The sequence below is a fragment of the Ctenocephalides felis genome, unplaced genomic scaffold (genome assembly GCF_003426905.1).
Source record: "Ctenocephalides felis isolate EL2017-DRISC unplaced genomic scaffold, ASM342690v1 CF-g0.4_SCAFFOLD_01170, whole genome shotgun sequence".
In the NCBI taxonomy this organism is placed as follows: domain Eukaryota; kingdom Metazoa; phylum Arthropoda; class Insecta; order Siphonaptera; family Pulicidae; genus Ctenocephalides; species Ctenocephalides felis.
The window spans coordinates 83,801,683-83,822,361 of NW_020537324.1; the positions used below are offsets into that span (position 1 = coordinate 83,801,683).

The following is a 20,679-nucleotide window of genomic DNA, read 5'->3' on the forward strand; positions in this document are numbered from 1 at the left end:
TATTAAAATTAAGTGAAAGTACTTCTAGTGTTCAACGACTTGGAAAATTATGTGGTTATCGTATTATTGGAAAAATATATTTATCATATATATATATATATATATATATTTATATATATATATATATATATATATATTAAAACAAGTGTATTACCCTGCAGAAAATGAAATATCCCCAAAACCTCCAAAAACAAACTTGTCATTTTTCATCAGTGATATCATAAAACCCAAGTGCTTCTAAATCTATTACAATTACAATGAAAAAAATCCGCGAAACTCTAGAACCATGGAACCCCCTTTCGATATTCTCAAAGGGAAAACCGCCCCCGAACCGTCAAGAACCCGAAAACAATGGATTCGTGAAAAAAGGCGTCGAAAAGTCGAAATCGGCTGAGCCTATAGGGCATATTTTTGAAAAACCCAAAGTTGTGGCCAAAAAATTATTGGCGAAGTCGCCCTCCAACGAAGGGTTCTATTCTGTAAACCCTGTTGTGGTCGAGGATCAGTTTCAGGCTGTTTGGACGCCACTGGATTTTGATATTGATGCCCTTTACGCGGTGCCGAGGAAGAGGAATAAAATTAATAGGTAATAATAATAATAATAAGTTTGCTATAATGACATATAGATTTTGGATAAGATTGTTTTCTTATCTAAAGTAAGATAATTATCTTATCAAATCGCCCACTCGCCTAAAATTATTTTTAGTAAGATAAGAAAACAATCTTAAGTCTTATACATTAAATAGCAAATTGCCAAGTAATAAACGCTAATTTTACATTAATTTCTGACACACTCACATGTTCACAAATCACAGTTTTATAAATTATTGAAGTAATAAATACAAAATTCACACAAGCACAATTTTGGTCACAATTTTTTTAGTTAAATTTCAATTAAGTCACAAACTAAATAATCTCCGAATTAACCAAATCACAAAATAATAGCATATTTATAAAATAACATTAATAAAGCAATCACAAATCATAGAACCACAAATTTACAATTGTACAAATCGAAAATACACAAGTACACAATTTTTATGAATTGACAAATTCAAAAAATTATGCAATCCGAAAATCACAAACGTTGATGCAATTAAAAATTTGCACAAAATAAAAAAACACAAATTATACAATCATGAATTTAGAAATTCATAAATCACGTATTGATAAAATCACAAATTCACAAACTGTGATACAATCAAAAATTCACTCTACCGCAAATTCATAAATTCACGTAATCATACAATCACACAATAACAAATTCACAATTTGTGATTGTGATTTATGATTAAAAATATTTTTTGTGATTTTGTAAATTTGTAAATATGTGATTGTGATTTATGATTGTAATTGTGCTTTGTGATTTTATTATTGTATTGTGATCTGTAATTTTATGACTTTGTAAATTTGTGATTGTGATTTTTGATTGTATGTGCTTTGTGATTTTATTATGTAATTGTGATCTGTAATTTTATGACTTGTAAATTTGTGATTGTGATTTTTGATTGTAATTGTGCTTTGTGATTTTATTATTGTAATTGTGATCTGCAATTTTATGAATTTGTAAATTTGTGATTGTGATTTTTGATTGTAATTGTGATTTGTGATTTTTTGAACTTGTAAATTTGTGATTTATGATTTTAATTGTGATTTGTAATTTTATGAATTTGTAAATTTACGACTGTGATTTATGATTGTAATTGTGACTTGTGATTTTATGAATTTGCGATTGTGATTTATGATTGTAATTGTGATTTGGGATTTTATGAATTTGTAAATTTGTGATTTATTATTGTAATTGTGATTTATGATTTTATGACTTTGTAAATTTATGGTTTATGATTGTAACCGTGATTTGTGATTTTATGAATTTGTAAATTTGTGATTATGATTTGTGATTGTAATTATGATCTTTGACTTTGTAAGTTTGCGATTGTGATTTATAATTGTAATTATGATTTGTGATTTTATGAATTTGTAAATTTTTGATTTATGATTGTAATTGCGATCTGTGATTTTATGTAAGTTTGTGATTCTGATTTATGATTGTAAATATGATTTGTGATTTTCATTCATAGAATCATAAATGACAATTACAATCATAAATCACAACTATAAATCACAATCACATCTCAGATCACAATTACAATCATAAACCACAAATTTACAAGTTCATAAAATCAAAGATCACAATTACAATCATAAATCACAATCACAAATTTACAAAGTCATAAAATCACAAACCACAATTACAATCACAAATTAGAAATTTACAAGTTCATAAAATCACAAATCACAATCACAAATTTACAAATTCATAAAATCCCAAATCACAATCACAAATTTATAAATTTATAAAATCACAAATCAAAATTACAATCATAAATCATTATCACTTTTATGATTATGATTTGTGATTGTAATTGTGATTTATGATTTTATGAATTTGTAATTGTGATTTATGATCGTAATTGTGGTTTGTGATTTTGTAAATTTGTACATTTTACAAATTCATAAAATCACAAATCACGATTACAATCATAAATCACAATCACAAATGTACAAATTTATAAAATCACAAATTTACAAATTCATAAAATCACAGATCACAATTATAAACACAAATTCATAAAATTACAAATCACAATTACAATCATAAATTTATTCACAAATTTTTTTAATCACATAATCACAAATTCACACACATATTTATGTCACTCAAAAAATGTCAAATAAAAATTTTCTGATTCATATATAATTTAAATTTAAATTCGTGCTTGTTTGAAGTTTCAAATTTGCGAAAAATTAGATTTTAGATCTTGTGATTGTGTCAGAAATTACTAATATATATTTTTATAAAATAATGAATTTTCAAAAAAGGAATGAACAAACAATGGAACTTTCGTATGCCAATTTGGCAGACAGCAAATTCCAACCCTTAACCATAAAGACGAGCGGAGAGGAACTTCATTATCAGGTCAGAAATAAATGAAGTAAAACTTCTGAACCCTCATTTTGCTAACTTTATCTAACTTTCCCAAAATATCTCCACCAGATCGTTAAACCGAAACCTTTGAGATGCAAGAGAAGTAAATCTGCACAAAACCTTCACAAATCGGAACTAAAGGTGATAATAAAATAAATTCAAAATAAAGTCGGCCACAGACGTAACTGTATAAAAAATAAATATTTCAGAAAACCGGTTTTCGAATTTTAATTTTACTAAAAACCGGTTTTAACCGGTTTTCGAATTTTATATAAAAAATAAATATTTTATTTCGAATATTCTGTAATTTATACGCAAATTTAGTGTAATTTAGAACAGAATTTGACTGAATTTATTTATTGTTCAATTTTATAGATAGTAAACAAAATTATTTTAATTTTAATTAGTTAAACTAAAAAATAATAGTTAGCCTTGATTAAATAACTTTGAAAATAATTATTCGTTATTTATGCATCATTTTCACATATAAGAATGAAAATATTTTTATGATAGTGAAAGGAAAGTTTTCGAATAGATAAAAATAATACGTTTTTAAATAAAAAAAATCATTAAATTAAAATAAAATAAAAAAATATTAGATACATACTTGCTAATATCAATTGTAGTTTTAAAAACAATTAAGCTAAACTCGAGTATTGTCTGTTCTGAGCAATTATAATTAATTAATTTTAAACATTCTAATTATTTTTTGTTTAATAAAATATGATTTAAAAAAACTGAGTACGTCTATCAAATTGCTACTTAGACATGTCCTTTAATTACTCACAAAATTTTCTGAAATAGCAAATACTCTCATACTTGCGACCAAATTATGCTTAATTGTTTTTAAAGCCTGATATAATAATTCTAAAAATTATTTGTTATTTAATTTGTGGATTCTAGGGTTTAAAGCTCTTTTTTTTAAAGTTTGAGTAGAGGAAGTTACTTCTTCAAGAAGAAGTCACACTGATTTAAATTAATACATACACTGGTATAAAAATCTAAATTAATATATACAAAACCTTTCTGGGAACCATTGCAGACTGACAAGATATCAAATGCTATTGAACCGATATTATTTCAAGAATCAAAACGCTTTCATCTATCTTTTATATTTGGCTATATTTGTCATTTTTCATTTATACAGTGAAAACCGACTTTTTTCACTAAAAAACCGGTTTTCGGATTTCATAATTTTTGCCAAAAAACCGGTTTATAAAACCCGACAAACAGTTACGTCTGTGGCCGGCTTAACAGCATCAAAACAATTTTAATATTCGATTTACAAATTTAAGGTTTTTCTGCAAAGGACACCATCGTGTGAAATCGATGCAGTTTATGATGTACCTGGTAAAGCCAAACCGGTGGGAAAAATAGATAAAAACACAATGCTATTAATAACACTAAAAACTGTCAGAATGCATTTAGTAAACTCAAGAAGTACGCGGAACAGAACACCAAAGATGATAATAATTTAGTGCCTGAAATAAAACTGAATGACCAAAATTTAGTACCTGAAGTGCCTCCGAAAACGAAAGGAACTGATAGTAATAATATAGATGATAATAATATTGACCATGATAATGTTACATCCACCTTAGAAAAAAGTCTTCCAGTTAAATCTAATAGTTGTACACATGAAAGGGTTGAACACTTTTATCAAGAAATCTCTGATAAAAATGATGCAAGTAGTGCAAAATTGGAGTTGGGCCAGAATAGTTTGGATAATGATGTTTTATCAAGTGGTAGCAGTTTGGGTATTGTTGAATGTTTAGATAAAATTGAAAAACTAGAAGAAAGCCATGCTGATGTGCCTTCAAAACCAAGTGTTGAGATTGTGGATAAATCTTTAGACAAAAAAGTTGATAACATCAGTCTACCTTACCTCGATCCCTTACCAACTCCTTCAGACTTCAGCGAAGTATCCCTAAACCTATCCACATCAACCCCAGATGAAGTGGATAAGTTTAAGGATAATCGTGACAGTTACGAATACTGGCAAGAAAGAATCAAAATCCGCGAACCTAACCACATTTCTCGGTCAAAATCCGTGAAGATCTCAAAGGCTTGGCGCGGTTTCAAAGGATTCCTCGAGGACGAGAAGCGAAAATTGGACAAATTGGTTTCGAGCAGGATGAATGATGTCATGAGAAAAAGGACTTTGGCGGAAATGGATGTTGATGTTGCCGATGGAGCATCATCTGATGTTGGATGTCGTGCTTTGGTAAAGAATGAGGATTTTTTCAATGCTAATAGGGAGAAATTTGAGGCGGCCGATGCTGCAAAGGCGCAAGTGAGATTTTGTTGATGTGTGTGTGTAGATGTTGAGCATGGTTTTGAAAATTAACTTAGCCTTATACGTGATTGTAGATTTTATGGTTTGAGCTTGAAGTTTTTTGCTGAAGATTTTCTTAAATTTATGGAAGAGCTTAAAATTTATTTTAACAAGCATGTTTATTACGGATAACTTATTTTACGGATATAATTCCTTGAATTTTAATTTTTTTTATTTTCACATATATATAATTTAAGGTGGTCATCATAATGGATATTTTCGAATTCTTTGCTTCCACGGGCTCAAGTGCTTTCAAAATTTGCAATAAAAAAATTCTCTGTAAATCAGAGCTCTTAATATTAACTTTAAGGTAGTCCGCACTACCTTTCTTCCTTCTCTTAGCAAGACCAAATTAGCAAAATCGATCCGGACCTGTTGTATTATTTTTTAGTACTTATTTTGTACTAATTTGTACCACAAAAAAAAAATTTGTACTACGTGCCGTTTAAAAAAAACACGTGGCGCTGCTAGCTTTAATATTGAACTACCAAACACTTTTTGTTTTAGAAGAAAATAAATATAATTAAACGGATATTGATTAATTCGAGTTTATACTAATTTGTACCATCAAAATTACACCAAAAATTCGAAAATGTCTACTAAAATCAGTACCCCATGACGGCCGGACCGCCCTAATATGAGATGCTTCGTGAAGATAGGTATATAGTGCAGAAAAAAAGCCTGTATTGAAGTCAGAACAAAAAAACAAAATAATCTTTGATAATAATATTATAAAATCACTGATATTCATAAAAATTACTACCATCATTTTGCCCCAAATCATCCCTAAAATAATGTTAAGGCATTTAGTACGGAAAAAATTAAATTGAACTAAAATTAACAAATTATATCAACACATTATAAGCTATATAATATTTAGTTTTAAATTAATTAATTTCAAATTTTGTACCCCTGCCCTTACGTCTCCAATCATCCCCAAGTTGTATTTACGTCTATGCTGAATCATTTTCAACGTACAAGTTCAAAGTAAAGAAAAAAATTGAACGAGCAGAATCAAACGAAACAAATACAGTAAAAACATTATAACATCTAATATTTAAATAAAAAATTTGAGATTTTGCACCATTGCCCTTCTCTCAATAATCAACCCCAAATTGTATTTACGCCCATGTTGCGTCATTTTCAACTGTTTTTCAAATTTTTCTGATCTTCAGTAGTTGAAAAAACAATTCAACGAGCAAAATCAAGTGAACTTGATACACAAACAAAAATTTGATATATTTTATGAAAAAGTATTTACTTAGAAAAAAAGAACCAAGAAATTTTGGTGCGGACTATCTTAGAGTTAATATTGAGAGCTAAAACTATCAGAGATTTTTTTTTTTAATTTTGAAGCATTTGAGGCCCTGGGAGCAAGGAAATTTGAAAACATGCATATTAAGAGCCACCCTATATATATATATATATATATATATATATATATATATATATATTTATTTATAATTTATCTATTCGCTAACTTATATGTTTATTTATAAATTCCGTCACATCGTCCATCGAAAGAAAGTCTAATTTCCCTTTTAAAAAGAAATCTTTCGTTATTTTTTATGACGTTTCGTATTCTCTAGACGTCTCTTGTTCGTGCATTGAACGTGTTTGTTCAAATGAGTGTTTGTGTGTGTGTGTGTTTGTGTGTTTGTCAACAGCCAATATGGTTTTTACATTTAAATTAAGTACTTTTTTATTTATTCATAGCTTTCTTATCGGCAAACGTCGAGATAAGGTTTGAAATGATAATTAGAATATAATATATACATATATATATATCAGCTCATTTGTCGAAATAAAAAATAAGTTAAAAAAAAATATTTTCGTTACTGATTAAACGTTTCGACACTTAATGTGTGTCGTCAATCAGTAATCATTGGGTTAACAGCATGACACTTAACAATTTTAAATAAAAATATGTTTTTTGAACCGAAATTTAGTACTAAACTAAAAATAATGGAAAAAGAAAAACTAAAAAATGGGAATAATTGAAAAGTGCAAATCCTATTATTAATGGGGCATTTCTACCATAACATATACGGTTACGATAGCATGTTTTTATGCTTCATGATGAAATTTATGGGGCAATTCTGTCAAAGCAGATCTCATACAATAGCATTGCCATGGTAACGCTCTCTTATGCTTGTTTATTGGTAGTGAAATTTGTGAAAATGTCTAACTATTTGCTGTGCAATCTTATGATAACCGCATCATCGGAGATTCTATATCATAACATTCTTCCTTGCTGGTTTATATGTAAAATACGCCAGATCGCACAGCAAATCGACAGACATTTTCACAATTTTCACAATCAAGAACAAGTTTAAGATAGCGTTGCCTTGACAACGCTATTGTATGAGCTCTGTTATGGCAGAATTGCATCATGGAGCATAAAATCATGTTACCATATATAAGTGACATAGGATATCACAGATTGAGATGATGACAATATATCGGACAATGTATTAGAATTATTAATTTAATTATATGCAAATAAAAATAACTGTACCATTATATTATATGTCATGTTAATTATAAAAAATGTACAGTAAGAAAGGTCATTAATTATCACGATGATGATGATGGTCTAGAAGTGGTCAAAAAGTGGTCAAAAAGTGGTCAACTTCTGGTCAACGACTAAACTACTATATAATACCGGTATGGCACAGATTTAATTCATAAACAACAGAACGGGCACACGTCGGAATTTGTACGGAATAATAATTAAATTTTCTGGTTTCGTAATAACGGTTTTGTAGACTGACAAAATTAAAACATTTAAATAAATATGTACATATACATATAAACAAAAAAAATGGTGTAAAGACGACCGTCCACATATTAAAAAAAAATTACGTTAGGCTTAAATGTAAAAATCGCAATGACCACAGCCATGGAACAAAGTAATTTAAAATAGCAATTTTATAATATATAGTTTTATAATATATAGTATATGTAGTAACATTATAGAATTATAACGAGGCAAATTTTTTACAATTATTTCAAAACCTTGTCCATGTATCAGTTCCAAATTATATATTTATATATCTATTGCGTCGATTTTGCAACAAATGTCGTTATAATCTCGAAACGAATGATTTTGTAAATACACTAAATACACTAATAAAAATAGTCGTAATGATAGTGAAACAGATGCTGAATAGTGAATAAATAACTGTGTTTTCAAAGGTGATTTAGTGCCCTGTAATTCTTTTTAAGTGTTTCGAACTGAGCTTGACCTGAATAAAACCTACTACTAGTAGTTACTGGTACTATTGGGAATTAATTCACTTTAGATGTTCCATTGTTCTGAGAGATTATAATACACATGTGTATATATACATACATATACACATTCGTAAATTTATATGTGTATATATGTATATTTATACATGCATATAATAATTAAAAAAGAAAAAAAAATTAGATTTAATAAATTAAGGATGCTTTTCAAATGCCCCTTTAGTTCATTTTTTATGCCTAAGCATAAAAATTTTATGCTTAGGCATAAAATTTTTATTAAGCATAAAAATATTTAAAAAGTACAAAAAACCACAAATAATTAACAGAAGACGTATGTAACAGCCATATTTATAAAATACAATTAAATTTAGTTTGAAAAATTAAACTGAAAGAGTATAAATGTTGTTCAGAGTTAAAAATAAAATTAGTAATACAGAGACTTCCACGTGTAACCGGTAGATTGAACTATCTGGTGCATGGCATCGTGCCCTAAGGCAAATTGCTGCAGCTTTCTGTACCAAAACTTAAAATTTTTAAAAAATCTTTAAAATTATTTGAAAACTTTGAGAAAAATGAGATTTTTGAGAAATTTGAAAATTTTCAAAATTTGACTTTTTTGAAAAATATGATTTTTTTTATACATAGAATTTTTCTGAGAATTTCGAACTTTTTTTCAAAGCAATCGTGTTGCGTGGCTGTTTTAGAGAAAAATATAGAAGCGCGTAAAAAATGCAATAAAAATGTAAACAAAATTCATACCTATATCTGTATAATATCTCTATAAAATATCTGCTAATTTTATGTGTAATGACCATTTTTGACCGCCAAATGACATTTTTTTCACTTTTTTCCATCTCATTTTGTCAATACAAATAATATGTTTTTTGAATCGTTCTCTCAAAAACCGAGTTACCATTTTTGGCACTTTTTGCCCCGTATCTTCAAAATGGCCAGACCTGTCTTTGCTAAAAATTAATCAGCACGCCTCCCTATATATAGCAATCGAATGTTTTTTTAATCATTCAAATCGGTCGATCCATGCTCTCGAAATCGTTGACGAAAAATTGTATCTACACACAGATATAAATCAATTTTGTTAAGGTATGCCAAAATGTTCAGAAACGTCTGAAACGTAAATATATGCAAAAAGTTACATTTTCGACGTTTTTGCGATTACTATAATAACTTACCCTATGGGAAGTTAATAAATATATTACAAAAAAAAGGAAGAACCGGTTGAGAAAATAAATTAAAAATTTTAGTAGTATACTTTCGCATGTTATTATTAACAGAACATCGTGAAAATAAAAATAATTCGTAGTTGAAGGTACTTTTGTACAATTTATTTCGTAGGATACACCTGAATGCAAAAAAATCTCCTTAAATAAGTAATATACTACTAAAAAACCTATTTTGAATTTAAATTTCATCCAAAAATAGAATTGTGTAACGATTCAATTCCAATTTTACTCACTATAACTTCATAATTTGCCTACAAACGCTTAGAATAATTCATAGCCTCCTCCTAACAAATTCGCCTAAAGTTTTTTTTCGAAATATGACAAATTCCGTCGTGGGCGTCACTTTTAAATATTGTGCAAATATTTCGAAGCACTAAACGAAATTAGCATAACTCGATCTAAATATAAAAAAAGACGAAATGAATGAAAGATTTCTAGATCTTGACATTTTGTTTGGTTTGGTGTTGCAAGTTGCTCCGGGGCATGCTCGGTCGTTAATTAAGAAAAAACATGCAAGAAAAAAATGGCATTGACATTGAAAAAGTTGGAATAAAGTTGTGACAATAATTGACTCTTGGTAGAATTCAGAAGACTTTAATAAAGTAATAGTATGAAGCTCTAGAAAAATCTATTTAGTAATCAATGTACCCAGTCAACTAGGTGTAAGTTACGCTTTGTCTTGAGGCAAGTTGTATCAACTTTCCGACTTAAGAATATTTGATATATTATTTAATATATTAATTTATGAATGATATATAAGTATACCAAGTTGCTGTAGGACTCTATAATAAAAGACACTATTGCAGATTATTCAATTTTGGACAAACATGTTAATTAGTTTCGACAAATGAAATTAATATTATTTTATTGAATGAAAGTCAAATACGTGTCTGAGTTTAAAAATAATATGAAAAATAATTAGTGGTGTATGGCATCGTGCCATAAGGCAAATTGCTGGAACTTCCCGTGCCGTAATGAAATATTCGAGAAATTTTAAACGTTCTCAAATATATTATTACAAATACTATAACTTTCATGATTTTTGCTATCTTGTTATATCTGAGCAAATCAAATGTAAATCATTAATCATAAATCAATTTTTCTCCAGAAAGAACGTTAACAATCGTCATTTCATTTCGAATTCAATTTCAAAGAAAAAAAATTGCCTAATTTGCACAAAATTGAAAAAGTACTCATGCATAGTCACAGTCTAAACGCATTTGCGAATAATTCTGTGCGACATTTTCACTTATACTGTGCTTAGCTTGGCGGCATTTTCGCATTTTTCAATAGTTTTCGCAAAATTGAAAAAATGGTCCAGAACTTAAACAGTCTAACCGCACTCGGGTAAACATTTGCACCAGAGTGGTGCTTAGACTGGGTAATTTTTTGAATTTTTAATCCAAAATTACAAAAATATTTTATGGAAAATATTTTTTTTATCCTCAAAAGCAATTGTTTTATCAATACAAGCAAAAAGTTTATTAGATCATTCAAATCGGACGCTTTGTTCACTCAAAAACTGCCATTTTTTGCACAATTAGCTCTGTATCTCCGAAACTGCTGCGCCTACATTTGCCAAAAACTAATAACCACTTTTCCCCGTCATTACGAAGTTATCGGATGATCCGTTCTCTCAAAAATTCGATTTTTAACTAATCTCCCTATTAATAGGAATCGAATGTTTTTTAAACCATTCAAATCGGATGATCCGTGCGCCCGAAAACGTGAACGAAAAAATGCGGACCTATAATACACACGCACACACATCCATTTAGTTTCTGAGGTATGCCAGTAAAATGTTCAGAAACCTTCAAAACGTCAATTTTTTTCATAACTGTATATAATATTGAAGTTTAATTTTTTGAACAAAATATACTTCTTCATTATAAATACGGCTGTTACACTTACCTTATGTTTATTATTTGTGATTTTTGTGTTTTTGAAATAATTTGCACGTTTTTTTTAAGTTTTTCAAAGAATTTTTTTTAAATAAAACTCCTATTAAACTCTTGACAAGTTCAAGTACAAACAATATTCAAAAATGTAATTAACATAAAATTGCTCATGTTTTTAAAATAATTTGGCAATAATAATTTTGCAATAATAACGTTTAATTTGTAAGCATTATTATTGCACAATATAAAGAAGATGATATAAACTGGCAAAGATTTCAATCTGGTGTTTGCAATATTAAAAACATAACATAACCTTGTCACTTTGATATCTCATTGTTTGATATTTTGCAATCGGCGAGGTAACTCTTAATTAATTTCATTATATATGGATTCATTAATTAATTACACAAATACACTTACAACAGACACAAATTTACACATACGGTCTAAGAACAAAAACATTCATCTTGCATGTGTGCACTTTTCCATAGGCCTATAATATTTTACAAGGTGAATGTATGGTATTTCTGATATATATATATATATATATATGTATATATATATATATATTTATATATATATATATAAAGTAAAAGTGACAGTGTCCATCTAACTTCTAACGTATTCCTCTAACTGTATCTCTCTTAGAAAGATGGCAATAAAAGTTGAAAATATTAACATATAAATTGCACAATTCACTTTTTTATATATACATATACATATATTTATTCATAACTTTGTACAATTTAATATTTCAACTCGAAACTGGAGCAGTGGTCGCCAAACGATGTTTCACTATCGATTTATTAATTTTTGTTTAATTAATCAATCAGCAACAAACAAAAATACAACATTTGTAATACAATTTATCATGAAAGTTATAACCATTTTAATTTATGAAGAAAACTTTTATGTTTTTGCCAGAAAATCCGATATGCTAATTTTATGTTTTTCCGACGTTTCAAGTCAATTTGAATCGTTTGACATTTAAATTGGAGAATGCATGTGTGTGTGCTATTGCAAATTTTAAAAGTGAATACGATTTTTTGAATCGGGAATTTTCTTTAATGTCACTTGCTCTTAGTTTGGTTAACAATTAATAATATTTTACCAATTTGAAAAAATAATAGTAATATATACAATAAAAACTGTAATTCATATTAAATAAATGGATTTAAATATTGAAACTAACTAGAAAAAATAGCTGAAAATGATATATTTTCTTATATAACATTAGTACATTTTTCGATGTAAAAAAATTAGTTTAGATTAAGTATTAGTAGGCATTCGTACTGCATTATTGTGTAGAAAATACGTTTTTATTTGAAAATAGTATTTTTATCATTCGTTATTATTACCATCAGTTATTTATTGAGTAGAGTTCTTGACCATCACTGGCCAATTTAGTTTTTTCTCGTCTCAAATAGTTTTCACCTATTTTGTTAATTGGATGTCGGTTGTTCGAAAAAATGGACATTAATATGATTTTATGGCCACTAAATCGGTCAAAGCGACATTTGGAATTTCTTATACATGTCTCTATATGTATATTATTTTAATATTGTCCAAGATTTTCTCTTCAATTTTTTAAATTAATACTCGATTTTGTATTATATTCTGTATTTATTGAAAAAAATTCTAAAACTAAACCATTGGTATTAAAACAATTTTAAAAATTAGTTCATATTTAAATACAATTGTGCCTCATTTTTTAGTCAAAATATTCATTCACAATTTGTATATTATATTATTTGAAAATTTGTTATTATTAGAAGATGTGAAGTTTTTAATTTTCAATATTTTAAACAAATTATAATAACCTGAATATTCAAATACTAACAAACATTATTAATACATATACTGGTTTGATCTCAAATATAAGTTTTGCTCGCTCGATTGCCAATTATAAATGTTGTTATGGTTTTGTATTTAATACCAATATTAATCAATAATATCAATTATTAATATTTCTTTTGTATTTTATTCAGGGTCAAAATGGGTACGAGGACCTCAGACGTTATATTAAATCCGGTGAAGATCTCAACAAAGAATTGGCAACCATATTACAAGAGAGGTAAAGAAATATTAAATATTAATAATAATATATGTCAATAAGAATAATGATAATTTATTTAATATTAAATTCCTTAATGAAATATTTAATAATAAATGCGCCTGTGCTTCATGCAATATGAGGTACTAGAACGTGCTTCGCTTGCATGGGCTTTAGGATACTTAAATACATTTAATTTATTTTTTTAAATAATTTAATTTGTAATAATTTAAAAATTAAGTGGTTAAATAATTTAAGGTAAAATTAAAGTATATAAAATATAATTTAATAAAATAATAAAAAACACAAGAAGTCTAAAAAATAAATAATGCATAAAAGAACTTTATGAATAAATGCAGGAACAGAACTTATGAATCTTGCGTGTGTTGAGCAAATAAATAAATCATATCAATAAATAACTGATGAGATAAACAGTTATATGAATAAATAGATAAGTAAATTTCTACAACCATATCTCTTATGATATCCCTAAGTTAAAAAAATATTTAAAAACCTGGGCCCTAACATATCGCCTTGAGGAACACTTTTTCCTATACCGACCCTCTGCTTTCTTTCTTTATGTATTATGGTTTAATACTTTCAATAATTTATTAACTATTTACTTTTTTTAGGGCCGAAGCAGAGATGACATACGCAAAACAATTATGCAAACTTAGTTCCAAACTAAACCGTGCGTGTCGCGACAGTCGTGGAGGAGTCGCCCAAGCCCTCAGAGGCGTGGCCAGCGATATGGAAGGCCGGGGAGACGTTCATAGGTCAGAAAAATGCCCACAAATTCAAAAAATCACTTGTAAAATCATTTATTATCACGATGATTTATTTTTCCCTTAGGCAATTCTCAAATTCTCTAAGCGAAGAGATCGTGAGGCCGCTGAGACAACTTGCAGATGCTCAGCACAGGTAAGGGATAAAAGATAATTTCAAAATTACAGTTTGATTTCGGAAATATAATTCGGTTTTTTTTTGTAGAACTCGCAAATCTGCAGAATTGGTCTGTGATAAATCCCTGAGACAATTGTCGGAATGGAGAGCTGCCGAAGCCAAAGCCAAAAAACAGTCGCACCAGGCTGCCAGGGAGAACGAGAAGCTGCAGGATGCATCGCTCGACGCCAGGTAATAAAAGATAATAATTGAATAAAAATTTGTCGTCATCCAATTGTCTATTACCAAGTAATAAAAGATAACAATTGAATAAAAAATTGTTTTGAAGTAAAACTTCTTTAGGCGCGACATGTGTGTAAATCCGTACAAATGCAACGGAAATTGTTACGCCAAGCTGAAGTGAGAGTCATTCGCTCTCGATAATATGATTTCTATACGAGTCGATTCTGATGCGTGACTTTATACGTGCGTGCGTCACCGAAAGCGTGCTTTATACGTGCATACGTCACCGAAAGCGTGAAGCATATTGTTCAAATTTCCGGTGTTATGTCAAAACTTTTTAAGCTTAAATAGTAGTATAAATTTTGAGTTGATAAAAATGTCAGGATCTATTAATATATATTTTATCCCATCGCCCATAAATAATTGTAGTGCAAATGATCGCAAATAAATGATGAAACAAAGGAAAAATTTGCGCTGCGTAAGAAATGTAAGTTTATTGAAGTAATTTGTATTATTCGAGTTTTTCGAGGTTACTATATACCTTTGAGGTTATTACTAAAATGGAAAATATTTTTACAAAAGACAGATACTACAGTTGCTCAAAGAATGAAAATGTATCACCAGCAAAATAGTCAATACAATCAAGCAGTCAATAATGAAGTTCTACAAACACAATTACATGATAAGTGAAATTGTGAAAACAATATTTCTTCATTGGAAACTTAACGTAAGTTTACATGTTTCTCTTTTATGATGGCTATGAAGAATTATTTTAATTTATTATAATAGTAATTATAAATATTGATGCAGGTTTAAAGCCTCTTACAAACTCTGAAAGATCAAGATTACATAGTCAAACAAAACAACTGGAGGAAAATAATCGGTTACTGCCAATTTATTAGAAAATCTTGAGCCAGAGGTATCAATTTAGATGTTAATGTCAACACCAATGACATAAGTAATTATGTTATTAATTTAACGGGTTTGCATTTCCACCTATACCAAATTATTTACCTAAACTAGATAGTGTATCTGAAAGGTTAATTTCACCTAGGCTGTGTTTCATGCAAATTAGGCGATTGAGACATGCAAATGGACAATTTGGAATATTTGGACAAATTATAAATGTGCCTGTTGACGTTAATAATATGGTTAATTTATTACCTCGTAATATTGACGATGATCATTGCATTAACTTTCATATAAAAAAGAAAATGATTCATAGATCAAGCTATGGGCAGGGCCTGAAGAATAAAACAAATATAAAAGTATGGCTTCAATTTTTTAGGCAAGACAGACATTACAGCAGTTCAAGGAATGAGATTATATCGTCAGCGAAAAAGTGAAAAAATACGAACAGTAAATGAATATATCAAACACAACTATTACATGATGAGTGAAGTTACGAAAACAATATTTGTTTAGGCGTTGTTTAACATAATTCACTGTGTGAACGAATATTATAGAATTTATTAATCGGCAATTACTTTAAACCGATCATCTCATATTTCAAGTATGACTTTGATTACATCATTGTTTGTAAATATTATACATATTTTTAATTCAATCATAAATATATAGTTTATAATTTATCATTATATAAATGTGTATAATTGACGACACTAAAAAATGTGTGCATCACGAGTGTTACCATTTTGCTAATAAACATTATTCAAAATTGTTATATGATGTATTTATTTTTACTTAACTTAAATTTGCTACTTTGTACAGTAGCAAATAAGTTTTACTTCATTCGCGTGTGATCCTTACGCGCACTCTTTTTTTTATTCAATTGTCTATTACCAGGTAATAAAAGATAACAATTGAATAAAAATTTGTCTTCATCCAATTGTCTATTTACAGGTTAGCAAGGGCTCCAAGCCTAGCTCTAATGAACCATTCCAACCATGCCAAAATGCATCCTCAGCCAATAAACCAAAACCACCAGAATCAGGCTGCCAATAACCAAAACAACCACCAATCTGAAAAAGATGCTGCCAGGACCGAGCAGAAAAGAAAGAAGGCTGAATTGGCTGTGAAAAAGGCTGACGTGGAATACTATACACTTTGTGTTCGGGCTGAAAGGGCTCGATTGGACTGGGAGGTAAATAAATACATATTACACATCATTGAAAACGAACGAACACTTTGACTCGGTGTATTTTCTAATAGAAAATTTTCAAAAATCACCAGTTTTTATAATTGAACCAGTTTCCATAGGACTTTAATGGTTTACTATGTTCAAGACCAAGTACTCTAACGTTATACCAAGTAAATCATCTAATTTTATTTTTAACAAACGTCAAAAAAAACTACTCATTTTCTTAATATTTGATTATATTTTAAAATTAAACTACTTGTCGAAAGGCCGTAATATTTCAGTAAGTTCTATAAGACCATGATATATATCGCCAAAAAAAGTTCCATAAAAATCGGATTCAATTTTTTTTTCAACAGTTAATTACAAGAAAACGGCTCGGTAGATTTTCACCTAAAACTAATCAGTACCATTCCCAACTAATATCTTCCGAACAGTTTTCGATTTTTTAAAATCGATTCGGTAGAATGAGCTTAAATGTGGACGAAAAGTTTAACACTTTTTTTCAAATTACAAAGAAACGGCTCGGCAAATCGTCTCACAAAACTGACAAATTGTAGTCCTCATTGAGATACATCAAATGGCTGTTAAATTTATGAAATCGGTTCAGACGTTTTTGAGCAAACGTCGATGAAAGTTCTAATTTTGACAAATGTCAAAGAAACGATACTAATTTTCTGCAAACTTTGACGAATTTTTAAAGCTAAAACAGTTGTTGTAGGACCGTAATATTTTAGTATGATCTACAAGACTATGGTATCTATCGTCAAAAAAAAAATCATAAAAATCGTCGAAATTTTTTTTTAAAAAACTTTATTACAAGAAAACGGCCCGGCCGATCTTTACCAAAAACTAATCAGCACGATTCCCAATCAATATCTTTCGAACGGTTTTTGAATTTTCAGAAATGATTTAGAATTGCGGTCTAAAACGTGGACGAAAAATTTTTCACTTTTCTGCGATTTACAAAGAAACGGCCCAGCCGATCATCTCACAAGACTGAGAAATTGTAGTCCTCATCGAGATACATCAAATGGCTTTTAGATTTTTGAAATCGATCCATCCGTTTTTGAGAAAACATCGATTTACGGCAAAAAATCTGTTCACACACACACACATACTTTTTCCTTAAATTTGGTCTCATTCGATTTAAAATGTCTTGAAACGTTGAGAAAACATAAAATTAGCGAGTCGGATTTTTTGATGAAAACATAAACTTCTCCTTCGGGAAGTGAATAATGCATTTATTCTTTATCTAGAGTTCAGTTACAAGAGCTTGTCGCGTTTTGGAAGCCCTGGAACGAGAACGTGTAATCAGAGTCAAAGGAGCTATTGGTACTTATTGCGAATTGTCGGAGCAATGTGCTCCCCTGATGGGAGCGCAAAGGGAGACTCAAAGGGCGCTCGCCAGGTGCGATCCTGATGTCGAGTTGGAACACGTTCAGGCCATCAGAAGGTAAATAGATAGAAGATTTATGTCGAAAGACTAATGGGGCAATTCTGCCGTAATAGGGCCATAGACCTTATACAATACATGGACGCATAAAGTTGAGCGCATAAAATGTGTCAAAAGATGTTCTATGATATGAGGGCATACGAGGGTAATTTCGCGGCCGAGATATGTCAAATACGAACACGAGCTTTACCGAGATTAGTCGAATGCTCTCGATCGCTTAAATTTTATAGTTACTTGGGTTCACGAGATGTTTGATCGCTCGTGTTTTTTGCCTAAAAAAGGATAAAAATACGCATTTTAAAATTGTTAGTAGCAGACAAAATCTAATAAGAAGTAAAATGTCTTCTAAAATGTGTTTGGTTTGTGGTAAAATGTACTTAACAAATAGAATGCACCATGAAGAACATAAAAAAGCAAACTTGATAAACATGTACGCCACTTTCACACGAAAATTGTGCTTTTTAAACATCAATAATAAATATATTACAATTAAACAAATATTTCATTATTTCTTTCTAATTTCCCATAAGAGCTCTAGCCAACTGTTCTTATTTTCAGTGAATTTTATAATATGTAAAATATTTTTTTTTTAATTTCTCTTGAACACTTTGTATACCTAAAATAAATAAATGAATAAATAGTTCATTACATTCATTAGTTCAACCTAAATTGTATATTATATAATATTTTGCCAACAATTTCGAACACACAGACTTTCATTTGACGTTCAAGCGATTGAGTTTGACATATCTCGGCCGCGAAATTACCCTCGTATGCCCTCATACCATAGAACATATTTTGACACTTTTTTACTTGAAAAATGTATGGGGACTAGCGGTCCATGAAATTGTATAAGGTCTATGAATAGAGCTCATAAAATAGCGTTGTCATGGCAACATTGTTTTTGGTAGCACCATCTAAAATTCTGTTATCATAACATTCTCCCTTATTCATATGTAAAATACGCCTGATCGCACGGCTAATACTTAATTTTCCATATCAAGAACAAGCATAAGAGAGCTTTCCCATGACAACGCTATTTTATGATATGAGCTCTGTTAAGGCAGAATTGCCTCATAACTTGCATTTTGTTATGAACAAAAATAAAGTTCTGTCACATGTAGTTATTACGGTGGCATATTGCAAATGTACAGAAGCATTAGCGAGAAAATTTTGCAACCAGTACGATTTTTAAGAAACTGCTTTACTTTGCGTATTCGATGTAAGAAAGTTTCATGTATCATTTATATATAACGGAAATATTACATGTATTAAAAGCATCATCGGGTAAAATATCCAAATCAGCATCGATTTCTTAAAAATTCATACTTAAATACTTTGTTTATGGCGCTGAAGTTTTTTTCATCGATGTATCCCTCGTAAAATATTTTGCATATATCGTTTCTACATGATATTAAAAAAAATGTACGTAATAAAACTTTTTTGCTTTTGTACGAGATGGCATTTAAGTTAAAAACTAACTAATACTGAACGTTTTCAAATAGATTATTATAAATACTGTAACATTGTCTAATATTTATAAGAATTATATAAACTGAATTGCAAAGTCGAAATTATTTGTTTAAAGTATATTAGAACAGAATTAAGATTAATATCTGAATTATTTTGGATATACAAAAAAAAATTCTTGAAAAAAAAATTTTTTTTGAAAAAAAAAATAGAAACATTTTTCTTCCAAAATCAATTATTTTGTTGAAACAAGCAAAGAGTTCTTTAAATCATTTGAATCGGACGCTTAGTTTTTCTCAAAAACCGCCATTTTTTGCACATTTAGCTCTGTATCTTCGAAGTGGCTGGGCCTGCCTTTGCCGAAAACTAATCAGCACATCTCCCTATCAACAGGACTCGAATGTTTTTTGAACCATTCAAATCGGTTGATCCGTGCGCCCGAAAAAATTGTATCCATACATACACACACATACACACACACATCCATTTTTTCTGAGCTATGCCAAAATGTTCAGAAACCTTTAAAACATGGAGAAATGCGAAAATTTTTATTTTCGATTTTCGACCCATTCCCTACGGGAAGCTAAAAAGGAACCAATAAAGTGATATAATAAGTAACAATTGTCTGGTTTAACATAAATGAATATAATGTGATGTTTACTGTTTATTTTATACTATTTATACATTCTTTTACATATTTGAGAAGAATATGTCTTAAGTGAGTATAAGCAGTTGAAATATTTTCTTATAACCTTTTTCCTA

The 20,679-nt window shown here is 29.1% G+C and overlaps 2 protein-coding genes across 2 annotated transcripts; both read left to right on the forward strand.

Annotated features, from left to right (window-relative positions):
- Positions 1-190: 190 nt before the first annotated feature.
- LOC113365667 lies at positions 191-4,467 on the forward strand. The gene is made up of 4 exons (XM_026607185.1): positions 191-586; positions 2,884-2,980; positions 3,059-3,130; positions 4,285-4,467. The coding sequence occupies exons 1-4, from the start codon at positions 258-260 to the stop codon at positions 4,465-4,467; spliced, it is 681 nt and encodes a 226-aa protein (XP_026462970.1). The 5' UTR covers positions 191-257.
- LOC113367826 (nostrin-like) lies at positions 4,408-18,451 on the forward strand. The gene is made up of 7 exons (XM_026609404.1): positions 4,408-5,282; positions 13,704-13,789; positions 14,401-14,544; positions 14,621-14,689; positions 14,759-14,902; positions 16,757-16,997; positions 18,251-18,451. The coding sequence occupies exons 1-7, from the start codon at positions 5,124-5,126 to the stop codon at positions 18,449-18,451; spliced, it is 1,044 nt and encodes a 347-aa protein (XP_026465189.1). The 5' UTR covers positions 4,408-5,123.
- The last annotated feature ends 2,228 nt before the right edge of the window (positions 18,452-20,679 follow it).

Bases quoted from the DNA above. Each gene is read 5' to 3' on its own strand.
- LOC113365667 (XM_026607185.1), top strand. From the start codon at position 258: ATGAAAAAAATCCGCGAAACTCTAGAACCATGGAACCCCCTTTCGATA. The intron at 587-2,883 runs GTAATAATAATA...TTTTCAAAAAAG, and splicing joins AAGAGGAATAAAATTAATAG to GAATGAACAAACAATGGAAC. The intron at 2,981-3,058 runs GTCAGAAATAAA...TATCTCCACCAG, and splicing joins GAGAGGAACTTCATTATCAG to ATCGTTAAACCGAAACCTTT.
- LOC113367826 (XM_026609404.1), top strand. From the start codon at position 5,124: ATGAATGATGTCATGAGAAAAAGGACTTTGGCGGAAATGGATGTTGAT. The intron at 5,283-13,703 runs GTGAGATTTTGT...TATTTTATTCAG, and splicing joins CCGATGCTGCAAAGGCGCAA to GGTCAAAATGGGTACGAGGA. The intron at 16,998-18,250 runs GTAAATAAATAC...TTCTTTATCTAG, and splicing joins GGGCTCGATTGGACTGGGAG to AGTTCAGTTACAAGAGCTTG.